Source organism: Nomia melanderi, chromosome 1, assembly GCF_051020985.1.
Source record: "Nomia melanderi isolate GNS246 chromosome 1, iyNomMela1, whole genome shotgun sequence".
Taxonomy (NCBI): Eukaryota; Metazoa; Arthropoda; class Insecta; order Hymenoptera; family Halictidae; genus Nomia; species Nomia melanderi.
The window spans coordinates 9,740,653-9,752,815 of NC_134999.1; the positions used below are offsets into that span (position 1 = coordinate 9,740,653).

General features: G+C 40.3%; 1 protein-coding gene across 3 annotated transcripts in view; it reads left to right on the forward strand.

Annotated features, from left to right (window-relative positions):
* The window catches only part of LOC116427698 (uncharacterized), a 118,384-nt gene that overhangs the window by 96,154 nt on the left and 10,067 nt on the right, over positions 1–12,163 (forward strand). For 2 of the 3 annotated variants that reach the window (XM_031978356.2, XM_076372937.1), the window contains 5 exons: positions 816–1,150; positions 2,627–2,830; positions 3,474–3,620; positions 9,442–9,656; positions 10,831–11,021. In XM_031978356.2, coding sequence (XP_031834216.1) covers positions 816–1,150; positions 2,627–2,830; positions 3,474–3,620; positions 9,442–9,656; positions 10,831–11,021 — 1,092 coding nt within the window. The remainder of the gene's footprint in view (positions 1–815; positions 1,151–2,626; positions 2,831–3,473; positions 3,621–9,441; positions 9,657–10,830; positions 11,022–12,163) is intronic. The other variant, XM_031978357.2, reaches the window with a different exon arrangement.

Consider the following 12,163-nt stretch of genomic DNA (forward strand, 5'->3'; position numbering starts at 1 on the left):
CTGTCGAAGCAATGCATTGTGCTAAATCAGTTTCTTTAATAATTTCTTAGAGAAATATTTGTTGTCTTTTTAATAATTACAAAAAGAAAACACGAGGAATGGGTCACGCGACCCGACAGGTAGTTTTATTGTCGATACATTATCGGCCGTGTGTTTTTCGTAGCATAATGCGTAATTACAGTATAATTATTAGTAAAACAAGTATAAATGCGCGTTACTTTCTAATGGTACATCACAGATACTTTCCAAAGCAGGGAAAAATCATAGATTCAAGAACAGACTTGTTCTGCTCCAACGTTTCATGTGTTAATGCATCATATAATATTTGACGTTGGATATCTTATTTTATAATTTTACTGCATCGAATCGCATGGCGACTGAAACTCGCTTCTGAAGTACAAAGAGTGGTACCTTCGTGTTATAGGAACTACCTTCGTTTCTAAGAAATAAAATATTAATAATAATAATAATAATAATAATAAAGATACAAGGAATAATAATAACCATAATCCTGAAAACAACTCGAATAGTCTCGTCCTCTCTAAAAAATGAACAATAGGCAGTACTTCGAAACTTGGTTTAATCCGTTTCAGAGGGAATAAACCATTGATGCATATAAATAATAATAGTAATGATAATAATAATAAATATTAATAACGTATCATAATATTAAACAAATACTAGCCCAGACTTAACCGAAACGACTGACCTAACCTTCAGTTAGCGAACAAAAATAGTCCGTATAATACCTAAGTACCCAAAGGATTAACAGTTACCAGAAAATGAAAATAAAATCTCGTTTCCGATCATTTTAGACTCGAGAAACGGCTCCTCAGATTTGGTGGACATGCCAGCCGGTACAGTTCCGAATTTGGGCGCCGTGGCCGGCGTCGGTGGCGAGGACATGGCATCTTTGTGGGCCTCCTACGCGATGGGACTAAAGAAGACACCGCCGCCAGGATCATCCGCGACGCCCTCGCGGTCGGATCGCGACCGCGAGTCCAGCCCGCCCGGCGGCGAAGGGACGGGGAGCGCTCACGACGAGACCAGCAGCAGCGGCAATAAAGAGGACGAGGACGACGACGACGAGGATGCCGACGAGAGGCTCGATCCCAGACATCATGACCCGGAGCGTCTGAAGGCTTTCAACGTGAGTCCCCGTTCCGAGCAATTCTCGCGGCCGGTTTCTTTTCGGGACGAAGGAGAACTGGAAGCAGGGACCGCGTCGGATAACCCTTCGTCTTATAACATGGAGTGGAACTCGTGAAGTTTTCAAACTGAGTTCGATGAATATATTGCTTTTGGTGTTCAAAGTCGATATTTAGTATTGCTTTTCTCTTATGTGGATTTAATCCTTACAGAAGATGTAAGATTAGAGTCTATAGAGTTCTTCTTCCTCTGATTAATTGTTGAAGTATTGCAGCGTTAGAGAAGATAGTTGATAAAAATATTGGAAGACAACGGGTTAACGAATTTACGTTCATTCTACGAAGGAATTGGAAATGTCTAAATCGACCCGGAACTATTTAAAACAAAATTCTTGAAATTGAAACAATCGTTGGAAACGTCTGCAAAGGTTCTTTGTCTCATATTTTAATTATATTACATTGCGGTAACGGTTTGATTAGATTTATTGTTATAAGAATTGTCAACAAGTATAGTCAAGTAGTATGACTCAACGTATAATACACAGAAGAACAAATTCCTTTATAGGTATCCATTATCTATCACTCCTTGAAGTTATTCTCTACAGAATCTTTAAATCAATATTCCAATTCATTTTATAACGATTACGAATAACGATTCTCCAAAATAATCACACTTCCCTATCGCAAGCTGCTTCGACAACATTAACGGCTATTTCGTCGCCACGAAAAACCGCCGGAAACCCTTTTCCATGTTCCGTGCATTATCTTCTAAACATCGAATCAATAAAACGGGAACGGCGCCTAAAACATCGACGTGGAATAGCGTGTTTCCCGGGTATTATATACCGTTTACTACCAATTACTTCCATTTAATTATCCCGAGTTAAACGTCCCCGAGGAACGCGCAACACCTGAAATCGAATCCGTCCGGCGCGCACGGGTTCTTACCATTTCCTTCCACGCGAGCCGCATTAAACCGGAAACGGCGAGTTTATTGCGGCCGCCATTACCAGCGGTAACCGCGTAAAAAGGAGTACGAACTTGTTCGCGCGTTCGCAGCGGCAAGGAAACCTGCCTAAAGGGAAAAATCCACGGGGAAAGATCCAATGAAACTGCTGCCGGCTGGCATCGGACTTTCCCCCGAAAAAGCCTCAATTATCGTAAAATTTTATGAAACCAGCGTCGCGGCGGCACGCTTCCGCTCCTTGCCGCTCATTCTCTTCTTTTAGCTCCCTTGCCCCTATTTTCTTCTTGCCACCGTTCATTTCGCGCTCTGAACCTAAAATCCGACGGTGGCCCGCAGATGGCCGTGAGCCTGGCCACCGGGAGCAGCTAGCTCCTTTATTAATTACAATTAGTTTAATAGAAGCCCGACGCGCTCCCCACTGCCGCGAAATTCTTAATTCCTTCCCCAACGAGGCGCACCGTTTTAATTCATTTCCACCGCGGCGGCCGGCCCGCGACCCGCGCCTTTACAGATGTTCGTCAGGCTGTTCGTCGACGAGAACCTGGACCGCATCGTGCCGATCTCGAAGCAACCCAAGGAGAAAATACAGGCGATCATCGACAGCTGCACCAGACAGTTCCCAGAGTTCGCGGAGAGGGCCAGGAAGAGGATCAGAACGTACCTGAAGAGCTGTCGGAGGAACAAACGGGGCCGGGAGGGCGCGCCTTGGGACGCGGTAAGTTCGAATTTCGAATGAGTTGAATTTAGAGGCCTGTATGTTTCCACTGGAAAATGAACGGAGATTCGTTTTCTACGTGTTTGGTAACAGTTTTATAGATTGAAAACGTGATGGTGTGAGATTGTAGAGGTATAGAGAGATTATAGAATGTGTTATGAAATGGTAGCAGTGAGTTGTGGTTTGATTGAAACGAAGTCTTTGCAGTTGCTAATGTGACAGGTAATGAAAGTAGTAGTCGATTAATTTCGAATTTGTAACATTTTGCGTTCGCAGAAACGTTTTCCTTGTTGAAATGTAATCGATTCTTTGTATTAGGCTTTGCTATTAATTTATTTTGTTTTTAGGGAATTTTTTATATCTTTTAAAATAAAATATACCGATTTGTTACGTTCGAAACTCTGTATTATTTTATTATTGCACTTTAGAAAATGAAGTTTGAAGCACCGGGAAATGTATTGAGGAAAAGCGGTGGATTTGTTGGTTGATTATTTTTTCAAAGTATCGTTGACTTGTTTCCGTCAGACGTGTTTTCTGTGAACTGTGAAAGGTTGGCCGCAAAAAGCACAAGAATTCCTGAGGCCTGAGTCAAGTTCGAGTTTTCGGCATGCGACGATCACGTGACGCAAGCATTTCTTTTTAGGCGAGGCCCACTCCGGCACACTTGACCTCCGTGCAGGCTGAGCAAATTTTGGCAACGGCCTGCGAAAATGAGAGCGACAACGCGAAACGCATGAGAATCGGTCTGGAGCCTGTGTCACAGCCTATGCCAACTCTTCCAGCCGCAACGGTGAGTAAAATTAGTATGAAAAGAACACGTTCTATGGTTTCCTCTTCGCTTAATTCATTCGTTTGGTCTTATCTCTAATATCATTTTCTGGCAAATGTATTTCGTTTACTGCCAAAAAATTAAATTATTATAGTTCTTGTCAAAACTATGCAAATTGTACGACTTTTCGTTTGTAAGATATTTTCTGTTTTCCTCTTCTTTATTGATTTTTTTTATAGTATTTAATTCATAAGAGCAATATGATGAGTCAGTATATCATGTATACGATGGAGAATAACTATCCGCGTTGTGAGACAACTCTCCAGTATTAAAACGCACGTGGAATTCTTTATTTTCCCTTTATTTTGTAATGTTCTTTTCCAATTCGATAAACTAAATATTGCCAATAACTATCTATCGTTGGTCGACGCTATAAGGATTAATTTGTCAAATAAGCCCAACCGTATACGTCATTCCAACGCGTTCTGTACACCCGTCCCTGTATTTACGCGAAGTATACGTTCCACGCGGATTCGGATACGCGAATGAAAATCGCGTGAATGAAGTCAGCCAATAAAAAGGGAAACAAAATATTGGAAAAAAGCTGGTATAAGTTTCAGATACACATATCTATCTCACATAACTTAACCCCTTAGTTTAGAACAAGCGTTACACTTGTGAGAATTTTCAATCTAATTTAACGAACATAAATATTACTCAATTCACTCGAAGTCAAAGTAAATATTATTCTCCTGCAATCGATTATTATACTTACAAGTAAAAATATACATGGAGAATGCCTAGAATTTTTCTCTTTTCCCAATAAATTATTCATGACAAAGTAGTCGTATCAATCAAAGTTGAGAAAGAAATCATAGGGCAAGGGGTTAACAAAAGAAATAATGATATCTTACAAGAGTAAATTCAGCGTTAAAATTGTGCCGCGTAAAAAAAGTGCTGCGTAAATGGAGGTTCGGTGTACATCTCGAACCGTGGAACCAGGAAATGAAGCTTCGGAGAAAACGAGTAGGGGGGGCGGGAGGTTTGTTGATCGACACCCACCAGCGAAATCGTCCGAGGATCCAGCGGATCACGATCGAGGAGAGTCCCCCGATCGACCTCGTGACGCAACGCCCGTGGATGCCGATAAAGTTTTCCATAAAAGCGGGGCCGGTTCTCTCGTGCTTACGGTCATAAAATTATCGCGCGTAGAAATCCGAGAGCGGCTCCCGGCTCTCCTGCGCAACGATCTCTCCGAGCCGCGTACGATACGTGAAACGAAGAGACTAGGATTGATATAGGTACGCGCCGCGCGGCGAGGCCGCTGATAACCCCTCGGGTTGCGCACGTCTCCCACTCTGTTGCAACGCGCACACACACTGACCACGTTCCACGCGTGCTGCGGACCGACGACGGAAAAATTGAAACGGCTCTCCGTCAGGAGACGTCAACAAGCCTCGATCCCCGACTGGCCGTGTCATAATACGGGACCCGGTTGAAATTCCAATTAACCTTTTACGCCATTCGACTGAGCCGCGCCGAAAACCCTGCGATCCTTTCTCTACTTGTTTAGTCGCGAGGGTTTTGAGGATAGTGTTGGTTAACCCTTATGTTGATAGACAAAATTTCTGCGTTTATTTCGGTTTTAGGGTTAGAATATTTTTGATTATATAAATGATTGGAATTATGTAGGTTGCCAATATTAGGGTTAAGGTGGATTCCGGGGGTTGAAGATTTTGGTTTTGGGAATTATTGTATTTTTCGGTATTTGTGCTTTTTTATTAATGCTTGGGAAAGAAGTAGTGAAGGTAGTAAAGTAGAGAAGTAGTGAGTTCGGACGGTACTTTAAGTTAAAGATGAAAAATTGTAATGAGAAAATATGGTAGTTGAATTTTATTTCTCATTGTCTTTCTGCTATCTTAAAATCTTGATTTATTGGATCATTTATTCGTACATAATTTTCTTCTTATTTTCATCTAATAAGTTCAGTGAAATTTGTTTATTGGAGTTTAAGGTTTCAGCATGAAATCTATTTACATATCTTTTTTAATAAGAAACTTGAAGAAACATAATTCAAGAATAAAGCTTCTTCTTTCTGAACACCTCTTGGTAGCTCAAGCATAACAACTGCGCGTCTACAAAGACTAATATATTCTTCCAAGTATGTATGAATCACAGCAGATTAATCAACATACTTGCCATGCGGATTAAAGAGCAAGTACTATTTCTTCTAACTTCCATGTATAATTTCGCCAGGTCAAATAGAGCATTCAACTTTTTTACGTGCTTAACATTCGCAATAATCACATTACATACTCGATAAAGAATATTATTAGTTAAAAGCATACAATTCTTTATTATAGAATTACTAAATTGCTAGCAAAGATATTGTCGCTAAATAAATTTCACAATTACACAAAAATTCGAAATCATCGTATCAACCCGAAATAGCTTCGTCTACCTACATCCACTGCAAAATTACTAGACAAACAACCTACAGTAAGAAGAACATTTAAAACCCAATAGCAATTACCAAAGACAAACAATACCTAAGAAAACACACTAAACAATTCAATGAATCTTTCATATAACTAATTAACATCCAATCGTCAAATGAAAATTCACAGTCACAAAGCTCTCGACTGAAGCCAACCCACCCACCGCACCAGCCCAAATATCAAACTAATCATTGACTCCAAACCCAGCAGTCCCACTCGAGCACCGTTACAGCCGACCATCCAACCAAAACTTCGCAGATACACCCAGGAACCGCTTCCCCGGGCGGATCCCGGCTATCTCCGGTTCGTTCACCGAGATCAAGGAAACGCGCGGAGAGCCGAGTTTTCCGAGTGTCCCAGGCAACGGCGTACTCTGACGTCGGAGTTCCTCCAGGTCCACGTCGCAGCGGCGTGTCGTTGGCACACCTAATCCTCCCTCTGACCTGCTGAATAGCGCACGTCCAACCCCCAGACCCAACCCTTGCTCGGGCTTCCCCTATCGAGTCAGCCAAGAAGCTAGAAACTTGGTTTCTCGTTTCGACTTATCTACGGTTGAAAATCCCTAAGCGAACGGTGGAGAGCGAAACACGCGAGGGCGACGGAGATGGAGGGTAGGTGGGAGGAGAGGGAAGAGACCGATAACCTCTCCGACGACCTAAACCTAACCCATTAAGGAGAAGACCGGGGTTCGTGCACGGACGCGACGGCTATCTGCCGTGGCCACCTATATAATTGACGTCAACGCACACTGCTCGCCTTTCATAAAAACACCTCCCTACATCCGTTCCTCCTCTCTCTTGACGATTTCATTCCTCCGTGCCACGGCTCCCGACTCGCCGTCTCTCCGCCCCGGCCCTCCGTCGCGCCAGCCCTCGCCGCTTGTCCGCGAGGCGCGCCCCCTCGGTCTTTCTTTCTCTCGATTTCGTTCCTCCCCTTTCTTTCGCCGCGTCCCTTTCCACGAATTAATTTCCTTGCCCGCAAGAGCCGGCTTACTCACGCCCGAACGTCTCTGCCCGCCACATCTGGTCTCGATCTCTCTTCTTCTCCCGTTGTTTCTCTTTTTCTTTCAGTTTCTTTTCCCTTCCGTTTCGCCCCTTCTTCCGATCGAACTTCCTTTCTCGGAGTTTTTGCTAACTTTAGAGGATTCCCCGGGGACAGGTGTGAAAGAAAGGTGATCGCGGTGGTCGTTCGATGGATTTTTTCGTTGATCGCGTATTCGTGGTACAATATTGGCTGCCGCCGTACCCACGTGGTGTTTTGGTGATCCCGCGAATTCGAGATACGTCGGCTCGATGGAGTTGAGTGGGTGGCAGTGATCGGCCCCGCGTTTTCTGTGGATTGTTGAGAGTTTCGCGGTGGTGGTCCTTGTGAGAGGGATTTTCTTCGGGTGGTGATCGGTGGAGGGTAGTATGAGGTTGTAACCGAGGGCTGTAGTAAACATGAGGAAGAAAAATTTGAGGGTGGTGCACAAGCAGGTGTACGATCGCGTACAGATTCAGCAGGTATGTCACCCTGCCACGTGATCTTTTTTGACTATGGTTTTCAGTGGTTCTAGTTTTCGTTGATTTTTGCGTCACTGTTCGTGACGTGTGTGACGAGTTATTTAGATTGACTGGTCAGTTTGTATTTTTGTAGAATGTGTAAATTTCGTTTTACTGGATTCATGTTTATTAGTAGACTTTAATGCGTTTATGGGAAATTTTGGAGTGCTCAATTACAGAGAATACATATGACGCGAAAAAATAGATAAAATCTATAACGTGTAGTGTTCTTTACAATATTTAATAGAAAAACCATTTTCTGTTGTAATTCTGTTTTCCCAATAGTATTCTTAAAAATTGAAATTCGCATAAAGTTCTGCGGCTTGTTTATTAAATAATATGTATATGTTCGAGTTTTTAACATTTCTTAGTGTATTTATTTATGATATTTACGTATCATAGTGTGAACGTTGCATTAAAAGGTAAAGTGGCACTGTTTGGCTAATAAAATAATATTTCAATTTCCATTATACAATTAAACCGTGTCAGATGGCGAAGATTTTAAATACAATTTAATCAATATAAATGTCATTCAATTCTTTTGAATTGAAATTAAATATTGTTGTTCTGTTATCCATTGTTATGCTTTAGAATAAATGTAAATACGATATAACAGGTTAACGGTTTTGTTTTTCTGTATTTGCTGCAAAATTCTGCCAGTGTTATATATTTTTTAAAACCTTTTCATTTTGTATTTATCTTATGTCAAATTGTGTCCTATATACAATAGTACTTGATAAATTGTGAAAATTCAAATAGTATTTTAAAAAATTGAAAAAGAATCGTAACTGTATTTTCGATGTATCTAAATAGCATCAATTTTAGTATCTCGATACGCAGTTTATCAAACATGGTAAATAATTTTTGGTTGCTAATATTGACACAAGAGCTAATTTCGGTAGGTTTTCGCAAGAGAACTGCGTCAAAATGATTCTCGATCGTCAATAGCGGAAATTAGGTCAGAATACGAAAAAATTGTCGAGCGTGTGATAATTGTTTCTCGCGTGCTACCAGTGGTGGGGGTTGCCACGACCGAGCCAATCAGCGGAGCCAGCGAAATGTTACGATTATGGTCCATTTACCGAGCGAGCCAAAAGTCGTGCCCTGACTGAGATTTGAATAGATCCGACTATGATTTCTATACCATTGTTAAATGTACAATTATAAAATGATCACTTCGGTGTCAGTTTATTCTTGAATAATATTAAAACGTTTAACCATTGAGTTTACGAAAATATTCTAAAGAATATGATATTTTCAACAAACTCTTAAACTTATTAATTTAATATATATCTCATTTAAGTAATTGATTAAATTTTATTTTATATTCTGAATAAAAAAATGATCACAGATATAATTTCAAATCTCTGCAACAAATAGAGTTCCTTTCGTTCTCAGTAATAACTATTTAAATATCCAACCTACAGATCTGAACGTATTCTAATTACTGACACTTCAACGTGTACATTAATAAAAATTTATCACATTTATTTCAGTTTCCTCATATTAATTCGATTTTTAAAATGAGAATAGACAATTATATATACTTTCAAGTAATTCTACTCTCCAGTTAACTCACAACAATTTATCAAAAATATACAGTTACAATCTTTATAAGAATCGCTTCTTCTAATCCAAATATATTTACGTTTAAGAACGTTTTACCAGAATGGTCCCTTGAACCCAAAATCCAAGAAGGTTGAATGTTCGTCTTGGAACAAATATGAAAGCGGAAAAGATAGCCGCTATTTTTCCTTGCGAATTCACAATGCGAGGGTAGCTAAGATCACGTTCTGGTTGCAGCAAACGGATGTCCGGTCAAGTTTGGAGCATTTCTCGAGTACACCGGTGAAATCACTTCCGGGCAAGAGGGAAGATACACCGCCGACATCGTTAACGTCCCTAGCACCGTTAACCAGCTTGGCGAACTTGCCGAGTAGCACCCTCTCTTCTACACCCCTGTCTCTAGCGCCAGCGTCGAAGCTGCTCACACCGGCGGATAACAAGAGTCTCATGAGGTCAGTACTACGAACTTTGGTTAGTCAAAAATATATGGCGTGTATAGGGCGTGTGGCGTTATTCGACGTCTCTGTATGTAGGACTCAGGTAGAGTTAGAGAAAAGGTGAAATAGAAAAGAGTTGATCGTTAGTATTAAAATGTTTACTTTCATATAAATCGTCTGTTCGTAAGTGCAACGATGTATCTGCATTATTTTTAGCAAATTTTTTCTTCAACCGTTTGCTATATTTTAATATCGCATTGGAAATGTTGAGTGTAAAGGGTTAAAATATGCAGTTCTAGTTTTCTTTTTTCTGCCTCCTTTTTCTTCAGATTAGAGGTGTATATTATTAAAAGAATCTAAATACTACGATCGTTTCTATTTATCATTGATTACTTTGTATATGTTACTGTTAGTGTTTCAAAATTATATTTAAATAAAAATTCAAACTTAGCAATGAAGAGCAATTCATTTCGAGTATAAATCACATGTTCAGATCACCTATTTTAAACATTCTTAAAGAACCAAGTCACGGCTCTCTACAAACAGAATGAAAAACTGTCATCCAGTATTTCATCGAACAAAAAGAAATATTTTATTAATAACGATGAATATTTGAATTATCAAAATACCGTATTAAACCTGCATTCCATCTATCGAACAATCTCGGATAAAAGACCAACCAAAAGTATCTCGCGACGTTACAACATTCCCCTCACATTCGATTAACAATGAAAAAAGTGGCAGAATCCTAGAAAGAAAAACAGAGAAGCGATCTAGAAACTGCGTCCTCGTGATCAGCCGCGAGATAAAGATTCGCGGAATCTATTGCGCGGGAATCGGCGGTCGATCGTCAGCTAGGCGCGCGAAAATTACGCTCTTCGCTCGTAATCAATTCCCGGCCGCGCAGCGTTCATTCTCGCGCCCAGTGATCTCTCATTCACCGATCTGCAAGTAACAACCGAGCCGAAGACGAGAATCGTAGATAAAAGCCGTCGCGTAGCTGGTCAAAGGTCGCGGCTAACGAAAAACCGAGCGACGGGGAAAAGAGAAAGAGAGCGACCGAGGGAATGAGAAAAAGAGAGAGAGAGAAAGAGAAGGATAGAGAGAATGAGCGCCGGAGGCGGAACCCAGGCGGAGCTAATCAATGCTACACCTTATCGTTAACACGAATCTCGCTCGCGTTTTTCAGCCAGGCAACGATAGTCAGCTCCTCGGCCGTTAATGGTGTTGCCAGCGGCGGTGCACCGACGGCGATGTACAGACCGAACTTCAGCCAGGCGTTCCAGCGTGCAGGACCGACGACAGTGCCGCCAACACTGTCCGCAGGATTGTACCCGACCCAGAGCTTCACGTCGGGCCTTCTGAGCAACGGTACACAAAGTAATATTGATTATCGGTGTTCTTTATTATTTCGCTTGCGTGCTCACCTTTTAGTTTCGTTTTCGTCCACGAGTACGTGGAAACGGTTGTCCCTTTTTGATTCGTAGGTTCATTTGTAATTTTGTTAACCCATTGCTATACGATATCGTGTCAGACTCGTGGCGAGGACTTCTAATGAGATTTAACGAATATGAGCTCGATTATTTCGAGTACGAATTGAATTTTTCTGTTGCTAATTGTAATGCTTCGAAGTAAAGGTAGACGTAGAATAAGCAATTTGTTTTGTTTCTCTGATCAATTATCATTTGAAATGCAAATGAGATTTTTTATATGGATATGGACACCGGTTTTCTTGCTGATGCATTGAAGGAACTGAATTTTGTTGGATCTATGAGATTCGGGAAAGTTAAGAGAACAGTTTCTGGGAGAAATTTTGACTGTTCACTTTCTGTTTTGTTGGGAAAATTTATTTGATTATTTATGCAATTTGATCCGATGATCAAAGTAAATGTTAGACCAATTTTAAAGGAAATATTGCGTGAGAAATATCTTGTGTTAAAATTTGTGTTGTAATGCTGCTCCATCTGCTAGAACCACGAGAAAGGAAGAAGTGAGAAATTAAAAAAGCATATTACAACACATGTCTTTACGTAATTGTCTAGACAGCTGATCGATAAGGTGGAGATGATCCTTTGCTGGCTTGAAGCGACTCACCGTGCTTCATTTGATCAAAGAATGTTGTTAACAAATTCGATATAACGATTTTTGACAAAATATTACTGCTTTTAATTAAGATTATTTTACAATTAATTCACTTTATATAACCAAGATCAATTAAGTATTTAATACTAAACAAATTTTAACAAATGCTAAGCATTTTTTATGTAATGTTTTAAATTCATTACACATGATTAATTTAATTTCGCACTTTTGTAAAACATTTTGATTTGAATATTGTTTCTTACAAAAAAATTCTTGAAATCTTTGTTAAAAAATTGTTTTTTTCGTTAACTGTATTACTCCATTTTAATCATCCACGTATCAGCTTCAATTTTACGTAGAGTCGTTTATAATCGCTTTAATCCTTTATAAACTAAATTATATCACTCCCATTTTTTGTTGGCATTTTTATTCAAACTGCT